Source organism: Dendrobium catenatum, unplaced genomic scaffold, assembly GCF_001605985.2.
Source record: "Dendrobium catenatum unplaced genomic scaffold, ASM160598v2 fragScaff_scaffold_119, whole genome shotgun sequence".
Taxonomy (NCBI): domain Eukaryota; kingdom Viridiplantae; phylum Streptophyta; class Magnoliopsida; order Asparagales; family Orchidaceae; genus Dendrobium; species Dendrobium catenatum.
Window position 1 is genome coordinate 138,509 of NW_021318581.1, and position 24,855 is coordinate 163,363.

General features: G+C 34.4%; 2 protein-coding genes across 2 annotated transcripts in view; one reads left to right on the forward strand and one right to left on the reverse strand.

Moving 5' to 3' along the window:
• Positions 1-20,856, forward strand: part of LOC110099352 — a 109,220-nt gene extending 88,364 nt beyond the window's left edge. Inside the window, exons 11-13 of the mRNA XM_028697938.1 lie at positions 5,740-5,892; positions 5,967-6,051; positions 20,178-20,856. Coding sequence (XP_028553771.1) covers positions 5,740-5,892; positions 5,967-6,051; positions 20,178-20,564 — 625 coding nt within the window. The 3' untranslated portion in view covers positions 20,565-20,856. The remainder of the gene's footprint in view (positions 1-5,739; positions 5,893-5,966; positions 6,052-20,177) is intronic.
• Positions 20,857-22,704: 1,848 nt separating this feature from the next.
• LOC110099355 (zinc finger MYM-type protein 1-like) overlaps positions 22,705-24,855 on the reverse strand; it is a 7,462-nt gene continuing 5,311 nt past the window's right edge. Inside the window, exons 3-4 of the mRNA XM_028697930.1 lie at positions 23,515-24,512; positions 22,705-23,271 (exon numbers count right to left, since the gene is read on the reverse strand). Of these exons, the coding sequence (XP_028553763.1) occupies positions 22,705-23,271; positions 23,515-24,512 (1,565 nt within the window). The remainder of the gene's footprint in view (positions 23,272-23,514; positions 24,513-24,855) is intronic.

Here is a 24,855-nt window from a genome sequence, read left to right on the forward strand (position 1 = left end):
CTTGATGATATGGGATTATTGGAGGTCGCAAATCTTTCTTTAGATGAACCAGAGTTAGAAGCAATGATATTCAATGATGATGATATTGAAGGCCAAAGACCAACCTCTGAATCTAATTCTATCATTCCCTCTATTGAGTAGTTGGACTTTCATGTTGTACTAAATGATTTTTTGGTTATATTTTTGTGGTTGTACTAGACATTTTGTACTAAACATCTTTATGTTATAAGCTAAATAAGTTATCATGACAAATTTATTATTGCTTGTCATTTGTAATATAATGTCACATTAATTTTTGTATATTATATTAAAAATTTATTACGACATGTCCACGCTGCACCCGTGTCCTATATTTTAAAAAAATGCTGTGTCTCGTGTCCGTATTGTGTCGTGTCCGTGTCGTCATGTCCGTGTCGGTGCATCATAGAAGATAAGTATAATATTAAGTTAAGTGTTGTAGAATTGAGGATGCTTAGGTGGATGAGTGGCTTTACTCTTAGAGATAGCATATGAAATGAGTATATACGTGAAAAGGTTGGAGCTGCTCCATTGGAAGATAAGATTAGAGATTCGTCTTAGATGGTTTGGTCACATAAAACGGCGACCTTCCGATGACCCGGTTAGGAAAGTACTTGTATTATATTTGACTTATGTTAAGAAAGGTAGAGGTAGTCCTAAAAGGGCTTGGTTAGAAAATTTAAAAAATGACCTTTTTTTGTTAGATTTAAATTAGAATTTGACTCTTAACAGAATTCGGTGGTGAAAAATGATTCATGTAGCCGATCCCACATAGTGGGATAAATGCTTAATGTTGTATCATTTATATTTAATTATTTTATTAGGATTATTCTAGTATCATTAAATTTATCATTAATTTATTGGCAGTTTATCAGCATTTTATTACTAGTTCGCTAAGAGTTTATATGTTTTTATTTGTAAATATGTAATTTCATGTAATATAACTTTAGGACATGAATAAAGCTCTAATTAATGATATGGGAAATCTTCTTCATCTATTTGAGGATTTTGATTCTTAGTCAAGTGTAAGAAATAATTTCATGGAGATGCAATATTTTTCTTTTGTTTATTTCCTTTTTTTCTATTTTTTTTCCATAATGTGGCTTGGGAGCTTGGAGTACCGAGGCAAGAATTGATGGTCGCGACGACAAAATGGTGAATTGCCCACAAAGTCTAAATCTACCTTATATTTTTATAAAACATAATCATTTATAACAATATACATATTCATTATAATCTTCATTCGAGCTATACATGGACCACTAAACCTCAAACTTTTATTGATAACAACTGCAATATAGTAAACTACAGTTATAACTACCAACTAAACCTAAGTAAAGGAAACTAATGTGCATGTTAATCAGCATAGTTGAACTATAAATCGAATATGGCTTTTCATGTCATTGTAGTCAGAATTAGTAAATAGAGTTGAATCGTCACATTTAAGTTAACCTCAAAGGCATAAACATGAAAAGAAACATATCATATTATAATCTATCATTAAGTAGAAATATTTAATACATCTGTCACAAGGATACTATCTAATTATATCAATTTGATATATCATTATTAAGAACCTTTTCCAATTCTATCGCATCATAGGTGAAGACCTCTACTCTTGGATATAAGTTTTTGTATCTAGTACGATAAAGTGGTGACTATTTTTCGACATGCACATGTAACTATTTCTATACATATTATATCTCAACATACATTTAGTTTATGTTTAAAGAAAATTGCTTAGTACATCATAAGATTTACACAAGCAACTGTAACGACACTTGAAGCTATATAGTTTTTTTTAAAAATAATATGAAAAATTATTTGCATTAGGAAGAGGTACATCATTGATGGATCATTTACAATAATATCATCCCATGCTTATAATGGAGATGAATCATAAACAGCACAAATCCACAAGTTTAGGAGAAACGAAACATTATTCTATTTTAGAAAAAAGATTATCTCATAGCTTTAATTTGTCAATCGTTCTGTAGATGTTGCCTCTCATAGCTTAATACCTATAATCATATACAATCACAAGATATTTATTTTAAGTAGCTCCTATACTTCTTTACTAGTCTTAAATTCCTTAATTTCATTTTCCCCTAGTATTATCTAATGAATTTTAGTTTTCTTTCTCTTTATTCTCTACTAAATTTCTAGTTTGCTAATTTATGTTCCTAACAATTTCTATCCTATATTGCTTATTAAATTTATAGATTTACACAAATAAAATCTTAAAATAGGCTTTGAATTTTTAGATTTCCTTATATACACCAAAATCTTAGCATAATAAAATTTTAGATTTCTCAGTGCTGTAAATTAAACACCATGCCCCTTAAATCTTAAAACTAATCTTTCATCTTCATTCACAAAATATAGATCTAGGATTTTCAAATTAATATTCTTAAGTTGAGGGGAAATAATTTGGGTTAGGTTTTGGGCATACATTGAAGAAGAAGAAGAAGAAGAAGTGGAATAGAAAAAAAACACTATCTTTTTTTCCTCCTTCCCGAACTAAACTTGTGCTTTCGCAATGGCATTTGCTTCACTTCACTTGATCCTTAAGCATTGTTGCACATGCAATTGAACTCGTTTGTGATTGGCTTTTGTCACCCGCTCTTGACTCTATAAGCCATCTATTCTTCACTTGCTCAATCTCTCTCTTTTCCTCTTGTTTTCCCCCTTTCTCTTTGTCTCTCGCTAACTCGATTTTCTAACATCTTATTTACTCATTAATCGGAGTTGCCTAAACATTTTAAGTGAATTGTTAATTAGTTAAGTTGTATATATATAAGTTTTTGTAAGAAATATAAGCATTATACTTTTTAAATACATAAATGCTATTAATAACATTTTATCATTACAAAAATATTTTGTTCTTGTATGATTTATACAACTATCTCATAAATGCTATTCATATCATTTTATCATTACATAATTATTTATACATCTTTCTCAAGTTTTTGTCTTTTACATGAATTAGTAATTATTTATTTATTTTGGAAAATTCACCTATTTTAATAGGCTCAACCTAGGCAAGTTATTAAAAATTGAAAATAATTCTAAATTTTTTTAGTAATATCAATATTATATTAATTACCATTAAATTAAATAATTAATTATTTTTGTTTTACATCGATATTATTTTTTTTTATTGTATGAAAGTGATTCATTTTGTTAAAATTATTACAATCTTGATCCTGTATAACACATGAAGTTTCAATCTTATCTGGCATTCGTGATGCTTTATTCTAATCAATGATTTCTTCTACAACAATAACAACAACAACATTCCTTTATCTCACTACATGGAATTGGCTACATAATTCATTTTTCTTTATTGTGTCCTATTAAAAGTCAAGTTATAATTTAAATATAATAAAAAATGTCATTTTTAATTCTTTCTAACCAAGTCTTTTTAGATCTGCCTCTTTTTTTTTTTAACATATGCCAAATCTAATACATCAAGGGTTATCGGAAGGCCGACTTTTTATGTGACTATACTATTTAAGGTGCCTCTCTCTAATCTAATTTGCCACTACAACTACTCCAACTTTTTCATGTATATACTCATTTTTCTTTCTATCTCTTAGTGTAAAGCCACTCATTCATCTGAGCATCCTCATTCTTGCAACACTTAATTTTATGCTTCTGTTTTAATGGTCAGTCTTTTGGGCCATAAAGCATTGCATCTCTCTCACCTCCATCTTATAAAATTTTCCTTAAGTTGGAGAGAGATTTTTTCTATAACACAAGAAGCCCAATGCATTCCTCCACTTTAAACATCCTACTTGAATTCTACTAATAATATCTTCCTCCACTTTAACCTTCCTACTTGAATTCTACTAATAATATCCCCATCTATTTCATCATAGCTTTGAAGAATATACCCAAGATATCTAAAATGTGTCGTCTTTTTAATGACTTGATCACCCGTCATCACATTCCCATTATTAGATCTATTACTACTAAAATTTTACTCTATGTATTTTATTTTAGATCTACTCATACGAAAATCTTTAAACTCTAAGGTTGACCTCCATATTTACAATTCTGTATCAATTCCCTCTCCAGTCTTAACAACAAGAACAATATCATTAACAAAACGCATACACTAAGATGCACTCTTGTAAATGTTTAGTAAGAAAATCCATGACGATAGGAAGAAGATGCAGGCTAAAAGGTCATAATATATTTGTATGACTTGATTTTATTTTTTGGGGATTTTTTCAAAATACTAAATAGTTGTTTTGGATTAATAGATATTATGTAAAGAATTTTCCCATGGTTGCATTATTCTTTGCATCACATATTATATATGTCTTATAAATTTTAGGTCCTCAAATGTCAATATAATGAAACACTATAGAAAATAATGTCAAACTAAAATGTAAATCTTGTTGATAATTGACAGTGTTATACTTTGTTATTTATTAATTATTGTTTGAAAAGCATCCAAGAGCTTAGATGCTTATGATGATAATTGAAAATTACATACCGATTAATTAATTTTGTTGTTTAGTCTTTTGTGATATCATTTCCTTGTGAAATTCATTTTCTTATAACTATCATTGGTTTTTTCATAATCTTTTTTTTATTTTAAGTTGAAATGTTTGGTATTCATCAAATTTCTTGTCATGTTGCCATGTTGCCCTCCTTATGAGTCATGGATCTGCCATTACTAGCATATATTTACTTGTATTCTTCATCAAGTTTTATGATAATGAATTATCACTTTTTTTGTGTGCATTGCCATCCAAAATGCTTTTGGTGCTTTGTTCATAGTCCATATTATTACTTTAGCACATGCCAGTTGTGAAGGAATGATGTGCTTACATTTTTTCCTTTATTTATAGTTTTTATTTTAAACTCAAGAAAATTGGAATATGATCTCAGAAGTATTGAGCAGTTAAAAAATTATTAATAAATAACTTGAATAAGAAATGAGAATCTTATAGTAGATGTGTGGTAGAAATTAAGGATGGATTGCAAAATAGTTATATCAGAGGGATAGTGAGAGTATCAGCTATTGATACAAGAAAGTGAAAAATGGACTAAGGGTTCATTTTGTTGCTTGAAAATAAAAAAAAAATTAAAAATTATATTCACTCATTTTAAATGTGCAAAATGAAATCATTACATTTTATGGTGCGTCAAAGGGATTTGTTAAGTTATTATTTCTAATTGCTTTCAAATTAATGGTGGATTCTAGCAAATTTCTTAGTTTCCTTCAAAACATATTTTCCAACAACCAAGTGGGCCTTAAGATGTTTAGTGCATGTACAACAACAAATGGGCCTGAAGGTGGTTAGGGCATATACAATAACTTATAGAAAGTTGACCAATAAAATGTTATAGAAAACTACTATCAATGATCATGAAGAAAAAATTACTAGATCGAGAGAAACTTGGGTAATTGTGTGCATAAATTAAGTTTACTACCTCATGTAGTAGTCACCAAAGATAAATAGCGAATGAGGATTTATAAGGCCAACCTCATATGATTGGGATAAGAATAATTATGTTGTTGATGTTAATGATGATGGTAAGATTTTTCCATTTTAAAAGTAACAATTCTAGTGAGCTAGTATTCGTTTGGCTCTCATGCCAGCTTTTGTGATCACTAAATTTTTGCTAATTTTTTTATGCCATCTTTGAATTATTTACTTCACTACCCCTGTCACATGAAATTCACAAATATCCAATCTTATGTAGAACTGCTTTCGAGAGTGCATTCAGATCCATGTATGCGATTCCCCTTCAAATCTCAAGCTTGCCGCCAATGCCATCTGATGGTGGCCAGTGGTCTACTCTTCACAGCTGGGTGATGCCAACATCCTCATTTCTGGAATTCATCATGTTCTCAAGGTACATATTTTTTAGTCCTACACCTCATACTTCTCCAATTCTGTTTCATAACCATTTCTTTTTTACTGTTTCAGAATATTTGTTGATTCACTTGATAGCTTGTTCCAAAATGCGAACTACAGCTCTGATTCTTGTTTCCTTGGAATTTCTGAGCTAGAGGTAAATAGAATAGATTTTGTATAAGAATATTCTAATGAAAAAATTAGTCAGGATGAATTTCAATGCCCTTGCATTTATTTTGAGATTAACACAACATTAATTAATCACTATAATGCATTAACATGAACAAGCTTTTGATACAACATTATAATTAGTATATCTAAAAATGAAAAATTATTATATGGTAATATTGCAAATTAATAAACATGTAATGAGAGCTGATGAAAGAAAAATAATAATTGATATTTAAAAAAAATTAGTTCTAGATAGTTTAACGATCAATCCTCTAATCCAACTCCATGAAGTTTCATAATATTAAAATTGACTATAAATATGTTGCTCTTTTAAATATTAGAAAAATAGGAAAAAAAGTCTCAAAGGTGTGCAATTTGAGGGAGTGGTCTAGGCCTAGTTTGAGTGAGCCATGACGGTTGTTTGTATGATGGTATGTGGGACACATTATTCAAGGGCATGCATGTTCAATATATTTTTTATTTTTTTTAATTAGACATGAGGATGGAATATCTTGCACGTCTCACAGTAGAGTCATATGCGTCTGTGTCCTAAAGTGTCAAATACCATACACTGGTTTTGAATGAATTATAGGTTCATCATTGATTACTTATGTGATACAAAATTTTGAATATATTTCTTTGTCACTACTTCATCAAAACTTGAAAAACAACAAATAAAGGAAATAATTAACCAGCTAAGTTGTATAAAAATCACTAACACTTCTAAACTTTGCAAAAAACTCTTTCAAGACATTAACTCTCAAAGGTGTGCAATCTGCAGCCTTCATAAGGCTAAGTCTGGATCGAAAGTGGCAAGATCTTTTATCCATGGGCAGTACCTGACTATATCTATCAGGTTTTTCCGTAGCAGAACTGCTATTCGGTTCCTGCAATAGGGCATCTGGAAGATCTAATTTTTAATCTAGAGTACTGTTTTTCTTGTGTTTAAGAACCATTACCTGCAAATAATAACAAGAAATTGTTAGACCGGCCAAAGGGCTGGTTGAACCGGTTCATGTATATGAGAGGCAGATAAAAGGGGGGCGGGGGGGGGGGCATAGGCCTGGCTGGGGAAGCTGCTTGGATCGGGCCCACACACTAATGAAGCTTTGGGTTGGATGAAAAATTCAAATGGCTGGGGAAGCTGCTTGGATCGGGCCCACACACTAATGAAGCTTTGGGTTGGATGAAAAATTCAAATTAAGTGCTGCTTAGAGGTTAATGAATTGTCTTTTTGCTTTAAATAATTTTCTTCTTGCTAGGGTTAAGGTTATCTTGAATCAAATTTGAAATTTGAGCTCTCTGCTTGTGGTTTTGGGCTCTAGACTTCGACTAGAGATTGAAGAGTTGAATCTTCCGCTCGAATTGAAGATTCGTTGTGTCGGGAGGGGCATAAGCCTGGCTGGGGAACCTGCTTGGATCGGGCCTACACGCTAATGAAGCTTTGGGTTGGATGAAAAATTCAAATTAAGGGCTGCTTAGAGGTTAATGAATTGTCTTTTTGCTTTAAATAATTTTCTTATTGCTAGGGTTAAGGTTATCTTGAATCAAATTTGAAATTTGAGCTCTCTGCTTATGGTTTTGGGCTCTTGACTTCGACTAGAGATTGAATAGTTGAATCTTCTGCTCGAATTGAAGATTCGTTGTGTCGGATTTTTTTGTCATCTCTCACTGAATTTCATGTGCTTTCCTTTGTTTTTTCCCTACAAATTTTGTAAAATTTGAAATTCAGCACCTTTCCTCTGCTTTGGTGGTTTTTTTCCTTTCAAATTGGTATTAGAGCACGTCGATCTAAGGGGTATCAATGGTCGAAAGGAAAGTGGAGGTTTTGGAGGGAAAATTAGGTAAATTAAAAACTGATTTTTAAGAAAAAAATTCTGATTTTCAGAACAGATTTGCATCCGTCCATGAAAAGAAGGATGGAAGGTTCGCCGTAGTAGAAGACGTGTTGAAGAAGTTCCTTGAAGACAAACTCAATGTGGCAACATCGGAAGCGAATGAAACCACCGGAGGCCATGGAAGAGGTGGAAACCCTAACCTATTTAGGGGAAGGGAAAATCAAGAAGTGGAGATTCTGGAGGGAGGAGATGAGATGCCTCTGTTAGAATCGTTTTCTAGGGAGGAGATAAGTATCGGGTACGAACGAAGGGTTGCTGATTTTGTAAGAAGAGGCAATGATTACGATCGTCGCGGTGCTAATTTTGAAAGAAGAAGAGCAGACTTTGAAGAAGGATTTGGGTTTGAGCGTCAAAGGGAAGAGCATGTCACTTTGCGAGGAATAGGGGGCTATGGAGGATTCTGAGGAAACGGAGGTGACCCGAGAGTAAGGAAGATGAAGATGCCTTTCTTTGAGGGCGAGGACGTACATGAGTGGATCTACAAGGTAGAGATGTACTTTATAGTTAATGGGTTGCTAGAGGAGGAAAAGTTGACAACAGTTGGACTGTGTTTGGAGTGGAAATCATTGAGTTGGTATCAGTGGAGGGACATAAGGCGACCCATTTGGAGGGAATTCAAAGATTGTTTACTAGAGCTTTTTCATACCAGTAAGGGAGGAGATTTCTATGAGCAGTTCTTTGTCCTGACACAGGAGGGGATAGTGGCAGAGTATCGTGACAGGTTTGAGTACCTTGCCAGTAGGCTATACTAACTCTTTGGGAAACTTCATAAAGGGCTTAAATTAGAGATCCGAGCAGCTGTTAGAGTGATAAGGGCTCGTGACTTGGGGAGTTCATGGAGATGGCACAGTTGCTCGAGGACCAAAAGTACTGAAGAGGAAGGCTAGGGGAAGTAGTTCAGGGGGGGGGGGGTCATATAGGGTGACCATCTTCTTGCTCCTAAGGTATTTAAACAGGAAAGTCTGCGAGATCGAAGGAGAAGGCTGGAGGGGGATTTGGGGGAAATTTCAAGAAGTTCACTGAGTTGCAGGAGAAGCGGGCAATGGGTTGTGCTTGAGATGTGATGGGAAATACACGGCGGGGCATGGGTGTAATAACCGAACTCTTCAGGTTCTCACTGTCTGTGTTGATGAGGAAGCTGAGGAGGGAGGTGAGACCGGGCCAGTGGTTGAGGAAGAGGAGAAATTGACAGAGATATAGTGGTGTTGATTGACAGTGTGGCTACCCACAATTTTATCTCCAATTAGATCGTAGGTCCGTTGTGGGTGAAATTAGTGGATATCAGGAGATATGGGGTGATGATGGGCACTGAAAAATAAAGATGGATAGAGGAGTATGCAGGGGAGTTTTGCTGACTCTCCAGGGGGTCCAGGTGAGGGAAGATTTTCTTCTACTAGAGCTGGGAAGCCTGATGTCATCTCTAGGATGATGTGGTTGCAGACCTTAGGAGACACTAAGGTTAACTGAGGAGCATTAATGATGGAGCTAGTGTTGGAGGGAAAACAGATGGTGATCTAGGGAGATGCAGGATTGTCCAAGGCCATGTTGTCCCTCAAGACCATGGTCAGGACCATACAGGTGGAGGGAGGGATTCTGGTGGAGCTACAGAGTTTAGAAGAGATTACATTGGAGGCAGAGGGAGACATCCCTTTGTCAGTACAATCGCTCATACAACAGTTCAAGGGGTTTTTTCAACCACCCCAGGGCCTATCACCACAGGAGTTAGAGAACGCTATTACCTTGAAGGAGGGTGTCATCGATCAGTGTTAGGCCATATCGCTACCCCCAGATTTAGAAGGATGAGATAGAGAAGCTGATCCGTGAAATGTTGGAAGCCGGGATCATCAGGCTGAGTGTGAGGGGTTTTTCTAGCCTAGTCTTACTGGTTAAGAAAAATGATAAGAGCTGGAGGTTTTTTGTAGACTATCGAGTCTTGAATAAGAAGACTATGCCAGACAAGTTCCCCATTCCAGTGATCGATGAGTTACATGGCAAGCTATATGGAGTAGTCATGTTTACTAAGATGAATTTGAAATATGGTTACCACCAGATCAAGATAAGAGAGGAGGATGTCCAGAAGACAGCATTTAGGACACACGAAGGACATTATGAATTCCTAGTGATGTCTTTTGGTCTTACCAATGCTCCTGCTACTTTCTAGCCTCTTATTAACAAGATATTTCGACCATATCTCCGAAAGTTTGCATTATTCTTCTTTGACAACATACTAGTGTATAGCAGGTCCGAGGAGCTCTGGAACACTTGAGGGTGGTTCTAGAAGTTTTATTAGAGCATCAGCTGAGGGCCAACCTAAAGAAGTGCAGCTTTGCACATGCTAGTGTGGAGTACTTGGGGCACGTGGTATCCAAGGAGGGAGTGGCGGCCAATCAAATCAAAATTAAAGAAATGCAAAGTGGCCTCTATCTTGGAATCTGAGAGAGTTGAGGGGCTTCATACGGTTGACTGGTTATTACAGCAGATTCGTGAGGGGATATAGTACCATCACCTGGCCATTGACTGAGAAACTGAAGAAGTATAACTTCTTGTTGGGAGAAGCAGTGACCCAGGCTTTTGAGTGACTGAAAGGGGCAATGAATGTAGTCCTGGTTTTGGCTCTCCCGAATTTCAATCAGATTAGATCTTTGTAGTGGAGATAGATGCTTCAGGATATGGGTTACAGGCCGTGCTCATTCAAAATCACTGACCCATAGCCTACTTCAGCTAAAGTGCTGTCAGCTAGAGCTAGGTTGAAGTTAGTTCATGAGAGGGAATTGATGGCCATTGTGTTGGGTATTCAGAAGTGACACCCTTACTGGGTTTGCATTTCGTTGTTAGGATAGAACTGAAAAGCTTAAAATACTTGCTAGAGCAACGTTTGGTGATTGAGCATCAGAGGTGGTTGTCCAAACAGTTGGGCTATGATTTCGATATTCAGTATAGATCAGGTTTGGAGAATAAGGTGGTTGATGCCTTATCAAGATGTGTTGGGGAGCTCCAGGAGATGGCCATTTTTGCACCAGTGATGATAGATTGGGGAGCTATCAAAGAATAAAGTATGTAGGACAAGCTGAAGAGGATTAGGGAGAATTTGCTAAAAGATGAGAGCAGCCACTCAGGTTACTCTCTCTCTCTCTCTCTCTCTCTCTAGAGAGAGAGAGAGAGAGAGAAGGGAGGGGGGAGACTCTTATATCAAGGAAGGTTTGTGATGCCACGGACCTTAGTCCATATTCCCCATTTGCTGTAGGAATTCCATATGAGCGAGGTCGGAGGCCATTCTGGGGTGTAAAAAACATATAGAAGGTTTGCAGTAGAATTGTATTGAAAAGACATTTATAAGGATGTGGAGGAGATGGTAGGTAAATGTGAGGTTTGCCAAAGAAACAAGTACATGACTATGGCTCCAGGGGGATTATTTCAACCCTTGACTCTTCCAGACAAAGCATGAGAGGAGGTTACCACAGATTTCATAGAGGGCCTACCATGATCCGAGGGGTTCATGGTGATTATGGTAGTGGTTGATATGTTAAGTAAATATGCTCACTTTATCCCTTTAAGACATCCCTACACGACCATCATAGTAGCAGCAACATTCATCAGGGAGGTGGTTAGATTGTATGGAATTCCTGAGTCGATAGTTTCAGATTGAGATAAGTTTTTTCTTAGTCTATTATGGAAGGAGCTATTTAGGCTGCAAGGAACAGTTCTCAAGAGAAGCACCGCTTATCATCCACAGACAGATGGACAAAATGAGGTTGTCAATAGGGGATTGGAGACGTATCTGCGATGTTTTGCCTTATAGACACCACGATTGTGGGCCAAATGGCTAGCATGTGCGGAGTATTGGTAGAACACTTCATATTACTTGTCCTCCCGAATGACCTCTTTTAAAGTGCTATATGGCAGAGAACACCTCAAATGGAGATAAGAGATCTTGGCAATCAAGATGGAGGGAATATACATGAAAAGGTGATAAGAGATCTTGGCAATCAAGCTCACCTCAAATTAGGTATTCCACCCTATTCTCAAGATTAACCTGAAACAAATTCTCTTAAATAAATTGCCTTCCTTGAAAAGTAGAAGAGTTACTTGTAAGCAACTATAAGGCAAAAGATGACAATAAATTAATACACTACCCTTATATAAAAAAATAAATATGGACATAAATAAAGTAAAATAAGAGGAAAAGAAAACGTCTAAATAACTTTGAAGGTTGAAAGCCAACAAACATAAAACCCTATTATGCTCCCTGAGTTAGGGAAGACTCATCCTCGATGTCTTGATCTTTTTCAGAGCCATCATAAGGTGAAAAATCTGTTATATTGAAGGTGGCTAAAATATTCATATTCTCATGTAATTCAAAGGTATAGGCATTCTCGTCTATTTGCGTGACACTTTAAAATGCCCATCAGCTTTTTGTTTATGTTTTGCAAAAGTTCCATGTAAAATGACTCGTTAGGTAAAAAAATCCAAATCTAGTCATATTCTTTAAAAGAAGCAGGGTTACGAGATTTGTTGGCTTGCTTATGATATTGAATGTTTCTTTTTTTAATAATCTCATGAACTTGTAATTTTTTTATTTTTGTAGTTTATTTTCCTCATTATATTTTGACGAGTTTGACCAAACTCTTACTTTTTAATTAACCTTGGATTTTGATTAACCTGTGGTTTATTTTCCCCATTATATTTCAAAGACTATTACAAGACAAGTCTAAAAGGTGTGCAAGAAAAGAAAATATAGTACAATAATATTCTCCAAAAATAGCTGCAGGCTTAATGATGTAAGCAAACTAGAAAGAAAAGCCAAGTTGGAGAACAAAAGGACAATAAAATCAAACTTCATTCACTTTAACTTGCAAACATCCAAACAAACATCCAGATAAACAAAAAGTCAAATCAAATGAAACAAAATTATAACATAAAAATGCTATTCTCAGAACAACCGTCAAGCGGTTTCCTCACATGCAATGAGGGTAGGAAAATATATGAAAAATAGTACTTAGGCTTGCAAACCGAGGGTCCTCCACTGCAAAAGGGTCCAACGTTCTACCAAACTTCTCTGGCAAATGTCACCAAAATCAGGAACAAACAACTTCCAAATGCTCTAGAAAAAGGATACAGGTGGAGTGGAACTTGCGTAGAGAAGAAGAGATTAGAAGCCAAGACGAAATAGAGAGGAGGAAAGGGGCTGGAATAAGCCCTCAAGCTTTTCCAAGAGAAGAAAACCTCAGGTTTTTAGCAACTTCTTTCAAGTTCATCAACAGCATTTCGATGACAAAATCCTCTTATATATAGCAAAAAAGGGGAGTCAAACAGCCAACATCAACCTCCAACCAAACCAATCAGGTAAGGGGAAGAAGAAGGGCCAAAAGACACCACAAAATTGCTCTCAAAAAACAGCACTGAAAACGGTTTGGAGAAGCCATGGGACACAGCTAGGGAACCACGGGAACACAGCAAGAGAGGGACCCGAAGAGCCAATACAGGAGACGGGACAGAGAAGTCCGGGAAAGCAGCCAGGGAGAAAAGCGAAAAGACAACCAGCCCACATCAATAATTCACAAGGAAAAAACCAAGGAGACATAAGAATGGGAAGAAATAATCTCCATTCCACATACCTTTATGAATTTATGAGCTAGGAAGTGCAATTATACCATCAAATAATGAGCTAAATATCAGTTCAAGCATTAATGAGCTAACACCAAGTAGATCTCAAAATTTTAGCTCACAACCAGAGAATCCAAAGCCCATCCCGAGGGAAGCCAAAGGCCCAAACCGAGAAACAGCAAGCAGCCCAAGGACAAAAGGACCCAAATGCTAGCAAACCCAAGCCTTGCCATGCCCAAGCACATCCTACCATGATCATTGGATGTTCTCCATCATTGGATAGCTTAAAAAAATATAAAACACAACTAATATTGTTCAAATTACATCAAAATAAAATAAACCAAAATGTAAATGCATCAATTCCCCCCTGGTGGTAGAATCTCATCTCTTGATGAGAAAGCTTCCACAATCTTTTTATAAAGATCCGGATGACGTTTCTTCAACTCATTGGCATCCATCCAAGTACAATCTGTCAAAGGGCGATTCTTCCATTTTGCCAAAAACCTCATGTGCTCGCCATGTCTAGTTTTAGTAACTTTGACATCAATAACATCTTCATCCTATTCATCATTATTTAAAACTGATGTGGAGAGTGGCAAAGTTTTAATTTCCACATGATCTTCATAATTTCCTTTATATAAAGAAAGGTCAGAAACATTAAACACAAGAGAAGTGCAAAAGTAATTGGAAGATCCAAGAGATAAGCATTTGAGCCCAATTTTTGTAGAATATGAAAAGGCCCAAATTTATTCCTGCTTAATTTTTCAAAAGTACTAACATTAATTGTTGGCAACGAAAGTAAGCTATAATCAAATCTCCATCTTTGAAATAAACTTCCCTCTGATGTTTGTTAGCAACAGATTTGTATTTAATATTAGTCATTCGGAGTTTTTTAAGGACTTGCTATTGGACAGTTTTGATATGGTCAAAAGTTTCAGAAGCTTCAGCAATAATTTTATTAAGCAAAGACAAATAATTTCTATCTAAAATGTGAGATGTAGGTTGACCATAAATGATTTCAAATGGAATTTTACTAGTGGAGCGATTAATAGAATTATTGTATGCAAATTCAGCTTGGGGCAATATCAAATCCCATTGGGATGATTTTTCTACATCAAGGCGTCTTAGTAAATTTTCTAAACTTCGATTGACAATTTCTGTTTCCCCATCAGTTTATAGATGATATACACTGCTAAATTGAAGAGTAGTTCATAACTTTGCCTAAATTGTTTTCCAAAATGACCAAAAATTTATTATCTCTATCAGAAGTAAAAGTGTAAGGAATACCATGAAGACGAACAATTTCTTTAAAGAACAAGTCATCAATATATGAGACATCAGAAGTTTTCTTGCAAGGAATAAATTGTGCCATTTTGCTAAAGCATTCTGCAATCACAAAAATAGAATCAAACTTTCTAATAGTAACAAACAACCCTAAAACAAAATTCATAAAGATATCCTCTCAAGGTTTATTTGGAATTGGCAGGCGAGTATAAAGACCAGTATTTTGAGAAGTTCCCTTAAAAGCCTAACAGATTTTACATTGTTTTACCAGCTTAGCAATTTGTTTTCTCATATGAGACCAAAAATATTTCTCCTCAACCAATGCAACAGTTTTTCCTTGCCCAAAATATCCACCCAATCCCCATCTATGATGTTCATGCACAAGTTACTCTCTTAAAGAATATTCATTATGCAAAGTCTAGATCTCTTAAACAAAAATCCTTGATGAATAATAAACTGAGCAAAAGGATCAGTTTCAGAAGTAAGACAAAAATCTCAAATACTCTTAAAATCAGGATCACTCGCATAAGTATCTTTCAAAAAATCAAAAGAAGTGATAGTTGGGTAAACATTTACCAACAAATGAGATCTCATGCGTAAAGCATCAGCTACCTTGTTTAACACACCAGTTTTATATTTAATATGAAAAGTATACTCTTGCAAAAAAGAAATCACTTAGCATGCCTTTTATTTAAATTTTTTTTAGAGCCCAGAAAACGTAATGCCTCGTGACCAGTATTTAAAATAAATTCCTGTTGGATCAAATAACATCTCCAGAATTTCAAAACTTAAATAATAGCATAAAATTACAAGTCATAAGTAGAATATTTGGATCGAGCATCATTCAGCTTTTCACTAAAATAAGCAATAGATTTTTCCTCTTGACTAAGCACAGTACCAATACCAACATGAGAAGCATCACAATCAACTTCAAATTTTTTTTCAAATTTTGGTAAGCTAAGAATGAGAGCTTGACTCATTTTTGCCTTAATGATTTCAAAAATTTGTTCAGCCTGAGATGTCCACCAAAATATCTCCTTTTTCAAATAATCAGTAATTGGAGCAATTAGAGAACTGAAGTTCTTAATAAACCTTTGATAAAAAGAAGCGAAGCGATGAAATCCTCTCACCTCACTTATGTTCTTAGGAGTGGGCCAACTTTGAATTATCTCAATTTTTAATGGATCAACTTTCATCCCCTCAGTGGTAACAATAAAACAAAAAAATGTTAAGCTCGAAGTCATGAAGGAACATTTTTTAAGATTGATGTACAACTTTTGTTCCCTTAGAGTTTGCAACACTTGCCTCACATGATTAAAGTGCTCAGAAGGGTGAAAACCATAAATCAAAATATCGTTGAAATAAATCACAACAAATTTTTCAATAAAAGGTCTCAAAACATGATTCATAGTTCTCATAAAAGTGCTCAGAGCATTCGAAAGCCCAAATGGCATCACAATCCATTCATACAAACCTTCTTTAGTTTTAAAAGCAGATTTCCATTCATCCCCAAATCTTATTCTAATTTGGTGATACCCGCTTCTCAAATTAATTTTGGAAAAGATTTTAGCGCCGATTAATATATCCAGCATGTTATGCAGTTTAGGAATATGAAATCGATATTTAATGGTGATTTTATTTATTTCGCTATTATCTACACATATTCTCCATGTTCCATCATTTTTAGGAGTTAATAAAACATGCACAATATAGGGACTTAAACTGTTTTTAATCAAATCAACTCTTTTCTAACAAATCAGTCATTTGCTTAAAAAGTTCAGCATGCTCAGTTGGACTCATCCTGTAATGAGGAAGGTTAGGCAAAGTGGCTCCATGTATTAAATCAATATGATGCTGAATATCTCTCATAGGTGGCAAACCTATAGGCAATTCCTCAGCTGATATATCATAAAACTCATCAATTAAAGGTCAAATTTCTTTAGGAATTTGAAGAATATAATCAGTTTCCTTTCCCAAAACCAAGTAAGCTACCTCAGAATATTTCAAATTATTTGCGTTCAAAAGCAGTTCAGGAGTGTTTATTTTTGCAACCTTGTTATTTTTAGCAGACGAATCAGGCACATGTTTTTGAGGATAGAGATTGAACTCATTATTTTGAATCAAAGTATAAGTATTATTTTCTCTGTTGTGAATGGTTTTGTAATCAAATTGACAATGTCGACCCAACAAAATTTGACAGACTCCAAGAGTCACGACATCGCAAATAACTTGATCCTTAAAAGAACTCCCAATTGTTAAGTTGACAGAACATTGCTTTGTTATAGGTACTTCAGCCCCTTCTTTGAATCAAGAGATTTTATAAGGCTTGATAAGTGGTTTGGATTTTAACTTTAGCTTATCAACCATAATTTGTGACACAAAATTTCACAAACTTCCACTATCGATCATAAGAGTATAAATTTTTCCTTCGATCGTGCAAGTTGTTCCTAACATCTATCCCCGTTGTCAATTTTAGTTGTTAAGACTTGTCGTATTACCAACAACTATTCACCTTCATCTCCCTCAACATCAACTTTATCTAATTCAATGTCATTTTCAGATTCAGATTCGTTTTCTTCTTCTTCCTCTTTCTCTTCATCGTTTTTAATGAAAGTGTTTCTTGATGGGTTATTATTTTACAAGCTGTAGAAAGATGACCATAAAGCTCACATTTATAGCATGGTCCAATTAATCTAGGTTGTTCAGAAGGTTCAGACCCCATAATTCCCTTTCCTTTATCCGAATTTTGATTTTTAAAAGACTTAACTTTCACACCCGATGTTCCCACAGAAGTTTGAGATTGATTTTTAACCCCGCCAGTTGGTTGTCATTTATATGTTTCCGTTATCTTGTTATGACCCCTTTTCCTTTGATGTTGCTTTTCAAGTTTTAATGTCATACGATAAGCCTCATCAATTTTAATTACATGATGCAAATTCAGTTGATATTGGATTGTCCGCTTAAGACCGTTGATATACTTTGAGACAGTTTTTTCTTCAGACTCATCTAAGTCATTTCTCGATTGAAGTTTGTAAAATATTTCAGTGTATTCTTCAAAAGATTGATTTCCTTGTCGCAAATTATTAAATTCTTGAAAGAGTGTTGGTGCGTGATCAGATGGTAAGAATTTCCCTCTCATTTTTTTCATTCGTTCCCAGTTTTGTATTTTCTCTTTTCCATGCCTAAGTCTATTGTTTTGTAAGTTTTTCTACCACGTAAGAACATGACCAGTGAGTTTTAAACTTGCAAATTTTACTTTTCTGTTTTCTAGAATTTCTTTCCAACCAAAGAACTGATCCATTTTTTCTATCCATTTGAGGAATATATCAGGTTGTAATTTTTCCTCGAATTGTTGAACATCTATTTTAATCTCATAATCCTAGTTTCTTTGTCGCCTATTTTGGTTCTTAGGGACTTCTTCTTCGCTTTCAGATGTTTGGACATTATGTTGGTTGACATTTAAATTAGTAAGAGTGTTAGTCATTTCATTCATTTGATTTTGCAAGTCTGTTAATTGTTGCATCAAATTTTTCCAATCCCCTAGATTATTAGCCATCTTCGATTTAAAAAAAAAAAGACTCATCAACCAAGGATATTCTTACTTGCTCCGATACTAAACCTGACATAAGCAAACTAGAAAGAAAAGTCAAGTTGGAGAATATAAGGACAATAAAATCAAACTCTATTCACTTTAACTTGCAAACATCAAGATAAAAGAAAAGTTAAATCAAACGAAACAAAATTATAACATAAAAATGCTATCCTCAAAACAGTCAAGTGGTTTCCTCACATGCAACGAAGAGTAGGAAAATATATAAAAAATAGTGCTTATGCTTGCAAACCGAGGGTCCATCATTGCAAAAGGGTCCAACGTCCTACCAAACTCCTCCGGCAAATGTCTCCAAAATTAGCCAACAAAAAACTTCCAAATGCTCTAGAAGAAGGATACAGGTGGAGTGGAACTTGCGTAGATAAGAAGAGATTTGAAGCCAAGACGAAATAGAGAGGAGGAAAGGGGGTGGAACAAGTTCTCAAGCTTTTCCAAGAGAAGAAACCCTTAGGTATTTAGCAACTTTTTTCAAGTTCATCAACAACCTTTCCATGACAAAATCCTCTCATATATATAGCCAAAAAGGGGAGTCAAACAGTCAACATCAACCTCCAACCAAACCAATCAGGTAAGGGGAAGAAGAAGGGCCAAAAGACACCACAAAACTGCTCCCAAAAAATAGCACCGAAAATGGTTTGGAGAAGCCACGGGACACAGCCAGTGAACCACGGGAACACAGCCACAGAGGGACTCAAGGAGCCAACACAGGAAACGGGACAGAGAAGTCACGGGAAAACAGCCAAGGAGAAAACCGAAAAGACAACCAGCCCACAACAATAATTTATAAAGAAGAAACCAAGGAGACACAAGAATGGGAAGAAACGAGCTCCACTCCACATACCTTTATGAATTTATGAGCTAGGAAGTGCAATTATACCACTAAATAATAAACTAAACATCAGCTCAAGCATTAATGAGCTAGCACCAAGTAGATCTCAAAATTTCAGCTCACAATTAGAGAATCCAAAGCCCATCCCAAAAGCAGCCAAAGGCCCAAACCGGGAAACAACAAGCAGCCCAAGGACAAAAGGACCCAAATGCTAGCAAACCCAAGCCTTGCCATGCCCAAGCACGTCCTACCATGATCATTGGATGTTCTCCATCATTGGATAGCTTAAAAAAACATAAAACACAACTAATATTATTCAAATTACATCAAAATGAAATAAACCAAAATATAAATGCATCAATTCCCCCTTGGTGGGAGAATCTCATCGCTTGATGAGAAAGCTTCCACAATCAATTCCCCCCTGGTGGGAGAATCTCATCTCTTGATGAAAAAGCTTCCACAATCTTTTTATAAAGTGTTGGACTTCATTATGATTTCTCACATCTCACTGTAAACTGGGGATTTCACCCTATTCCTCGGGATAACTTGAAAAATTCACCATAAAAAAAAAAAAAATCCCTTCTCTCAAAAGAATAAGAGGTATTTTTAAACAATTATATGATAAAAAAGGACAACAAATTACTACACTTATCCTTAGGTAAAAAAGAAAAATATGGACATAAAATAAAATAAAGATAGAAGAAAAAGAAAACACCTAACTGAGAAGATTTAAAAGCTAACAAACATAAAACTCTATATCTTATATTGCATTATCAGAACAAATTTAGGCGGTGTTGAGACTCATCATGACTATTTTTTGTCATGGCTCAGCTTATGTTGATTTCTTTAATTTTTAACTTCATTTATTATATCATTTTAAATAGCAGAGAAGTCACTGCTATTGCCGTCTACTGGAAGTTCTTGTGAATGTCTGGGCTTATCATAGTGGCAGACGAATGTTTTACCTGGAACCAAACTCCGGCAATCTTGAAGAAAATCATCCCATCGGTGAACGGACAATGTGGGCGAAATATTTCAGCCCTGCATTGATTAAAAACATGGATGAGGATTTGGCAGAGGAAGCTGATGACAAAATGCATTCTAATGGAAGATGGCTCTGGCCTTTAACTGGAGAAGTGCATTGGCAGGGGATACTGGACAGAGAAAGGGAGGATAGATACAGGAAAAAGATGGAGAAGAAAAGGAAAATTAAGGAAAAGTTATTAGATAGGCATAAGTATGGATACAAACAGAAAGCTCTAGGAATTCCCTAGTCTATATTGGTATATAAATGAAAAAATTTTGTTAGGATATTTTCATGGATCTGCTATCATATTCTTTCCCACAGTTAGCTCTTACCTCTGAAAAGAATTTAGGTAATTTACTTCCTATATGCTGTAATTTCCTATTAATTTATTTCTATTTCTTTTAATTATATTTCTTTTATCAGCTAAACAGCAAAAAAATCATCATTTTTATATTTCTCATTTTAACTGACGCTAGTGTACTTGGTGTACATTCAAATTTTCTATAAGAAGTTACTCTCGAAATGGGAGCGTTTAAGCACTTTTTTTTTGAACGTTTCCTGTACTTTGTGTTTGGTTTATATGTTAGTTTACATTGTGCAAGTTTTTTATCATTTTAATACGAAATGAGTAGGAACTAAATGATGCTGATAATTTTATTTTTTTCTGTTGGAATTTCATTATTACTGTGCAACTATTTTAATGCTAGAAATGATTAGAATGGCTCAAAAGAATATTAGGGATAATTGATTAAGTCTTCATTTGAGATGATTATCTTATTATTTTTTATAGCAGTTTTATAGTACGAAAATTAAATTTTTTATATTTGAAATCTATTTTAAGAAGCAGTAAAAAAGCATCTTCAATGAATCCTAAATTGTGAGCTTAGTGCAAAATACGCATTGTCTCTGTCACGAAAAGATTGTATAGGAAGTAGTAAAATAGTCTGATGATATAGAAGTAAAATAAATTCATACTTTTCTAGTATTATGATTGGATCTCTTCTAGCTTTATTCTTTTTTTATCTCAATACTGTTATTTTCATCATCATGTTTAGTGATTGACTGAATAATAAACAAAATTGCTTTCGTAACTATTATTATATTTCGTTACTTGCTGGTTGGGGTTTCAAGCTTTGCTTCGTCTCAAATTATTATCATCTCTAACATGATTTTTATGTGATCTCCTGAGAAGAGATAGATTATTTAATTTACTTTTTTATCATGAGAAGAGCTCTTTTTTTTTAACAATTAATCAATTAATTTTGATTATGAGAAGAGCTCTATACAACACAGCATAATAGGAGATTAGGTTTGGAGGTTTCTTGGAAAAAAAATCATAATTATTGAACGGAAAAAATATGAGGGTAAGATATCTAATGTTAGAAGCTATTATGAATAATAAAGGTTCTGATTCCATTGAATAAATAATACTTTTATTGTTTATTAGACAATTTGATGCCATATCTTAGGATTTTTTGTTTGGTTTATTTATTTAATCCTAACAAAAAATATATGGTATGTTCGTTTATAGGATTGAACTTAAATCACTCTTTTTTTTTTTCTTTTTCTTTTTTTTTTCTCTCTATTTTTTAGCATCTATTTGGGACAACTGCAACAATCTCTAAAAAATTAATTTTTTTTTTAATTTTTTGTTAATTATATTTTTCGCTAAAAAAATCAAATAATAAGTTTATTACAATTATCATACTTGAAAAAATTTAATTGTATGAAAATTTCTCATTAGATAAATTTTAAGAAAACATTAAAAAAGTGTAAACAAAGGCAAATTTCAGAAAAATAAAACTATTAAAAAGTTATCACAATTAGACCTTTACTGTCGTCATTTTTGTTCAAATTATCACTGCAACTATAGTCTCAATTACACCACCACTTACCATCCACAAGAGCCACCTCAAAACCCCGCGAGGAGCTGATCTCTCATCTAATTATTTCAATTGCATCCCCAACTTGCTCCTGACGAAACATAGGCTTCATTTGGGACCGTTTTCTTATTATTTTTTATAATAATTTTCTAGCACCAAAAATCTTTGAAAGCAATGGAAAAATAGTAGTTTAAAATTGGCTCAAATAAAACTTTAATTAATATTTTTAATTATAATAATTACAAATTTTATTAAATTAAAATCAATCTATGATTTATGGAATAAATTTTTGAAGTTTTTTTAAATCTATATGCAACGGCGGAGTGAGGGGGCCTGCGGGGGCACGTGCCCCCTCCGAAATTTTTTTTTTTATTACTATCTGGCGATTGGGGGGACTAGCGGCAGTGGCAGAGCCAGAAAATTTATTGAGGGGGGGCCTAAATTATTTTATTAAAATCTTCCCTCAACTTTTTTCATCCGGGCTTGGGACCGGCATTGACAGTTTTAAAAATTTTGGTTTAAAAGCAAACTACTAAACTTAAAATGAAGTACACTTACAAGTAACAACTTATACCTTCTATTCTTCATATTTTGAAATAACTGAATAATAGCATCATTATCAATATAATCTAAATTTTCTTTTTCAATATAAGCAATTAAAGTATCGTTCATCCATTGATCTCCAATTCGATTGCGTAGCCGATTTTTTATGATTGCCATTGCAGAAAATGCTCTTTCATCTCCTACTGTTACAACGGGTAGTACCAATGCCAACTTCAATAACCTAAAAATAAGACGATATAGTATTTCCTTTCTGCTTTGAACCATTTTTTCAGCAAGACTTCCTATATCCTTTAATAATGAAAATTGTACATCAAGCCGCATATCCATAATGTAAGTTTCTAGCTGATTATCAAGAATCATCAAATCCGAAGGAGTGAAATCACTTGGATATAAGTTTGCCATTTTAATCAACTTTTCTTTGTTGAATGCACAGAACAAATTTGATGGATTTAAACAAGCAATGCACAAAAGTAATTCAGTATTAGCTTCTGTGAAACGATTATTCAACTATTGTAGTTGCATATCAAGTACTGTGTAGAATATATCAACTCGGTAATGATGTAAATTTGTCATTTCTTGAAGTCCACGTCATGATCGTCCGCGAGCAACCCATTTATCATTTTGATTCGGAGTGATAATTTTGTGTTCAACACAAAATAATGACACTTTTTTAAAGAAGTCATCCCACTTATTATCTCTCATATCTTGTAATCTGATTTTTGATATTTGAACTAAAGACATAGCATTTACGATGTCCTGATCTTTCCTTTTTAAAGCATCTGAGAGTTCTGCAGTGATTCCAAGTATGTCTTTCATTAAGTGCAAACAAAAAGAAAAGTCAAAAGATTGCATTGATTCTAATAGTGCAAAAGCTTCCCCTCTCTGTTCAGAACTTATGCCATCCTCCAAAACTATTTCAAGCATATCAACAACTGAGGAGAACATTGTAATTAATCTGATTAGTGACTCATAATGAGAACCCCATCTAGTTTCACCAGCACGCCGTAAAGATATTTCTTGATTTAATCCTCGTCCAGTGAACACCTCACCCTTTTGTAATGCACTTAATGTCATATCGTGTTGTTTATCTCTTAGTTGATTACGACGTTTGCATGAGACACCCACAATATTCATCACATTTGAAATTATAGTAAATAATAGTGCAATATGAACATGATTTTTCGCAACTGCAACTAACGCTAACTGAAGCTGGTGTGTGAAGCAATGAATATAATATGCAGAGTTAGTATCATTCAGAAAAAGTGCTTTTAGGCCATTAAATTCTCCACTCATGTTGCTTGCACCATCATAACCTTGACAACGAATTTTAGAATGCGACAAATTGTAATTTGAAAGGATTTGTTCAACTCCTTTTTTGAGACATCGAGCTGACGTTTCAGGAACGTGTACAATACCCAAAAAACATTCAATAATTAGTCCTTTCTCATTCACATATCGTATAACGACAGCCATTTGTTCTTTCCCTGACACATCACGAGCTTCATCAACGAGAATAGAGAAGAAACTGTCACCAACTTCTGCTTTTATGTAGTCTGTAATTGCAATAGATATGGCTCTACAAATATCTTTCTGAATATCAGGTGCAGTTAATTTCAAATTCTCTAGAGCATTCTTTAATACAACATTACTTATATCTTCATTATGTTCTGCTAAAAATTGCAATAGCTCAAGAAAATTTCCTTGGTTTTTGGAATCAAAACTCTCATTATGCCCGCGAAATGCTAAACCTTGTCGTAGAAGGAATTTTACGCAATCAACAGAAGAATTCAAGCGGACACGATATGCTTTTGTAGCTCAATCAGATTGTAGCTGGAAGGCAAAGTTTGTATGTTGATCATGTTTCATTAAATCCTCACAATTTTGCTGTGCATTATTATGAGCACTATTAGGTCCTCCAATATGAAGATCAAACCTATCAGGTTTTTACCAATTTGAGAAACCATTTCTACCAAATGCATCCTCTTCTTCTTTTCCTCTTCCTTCTACTCCAAAAAGATAACAATACAAACAATATGCTTTATCATTCAGAATACTATACTCTAACCAACTAGAGTATCTATCATACCATCT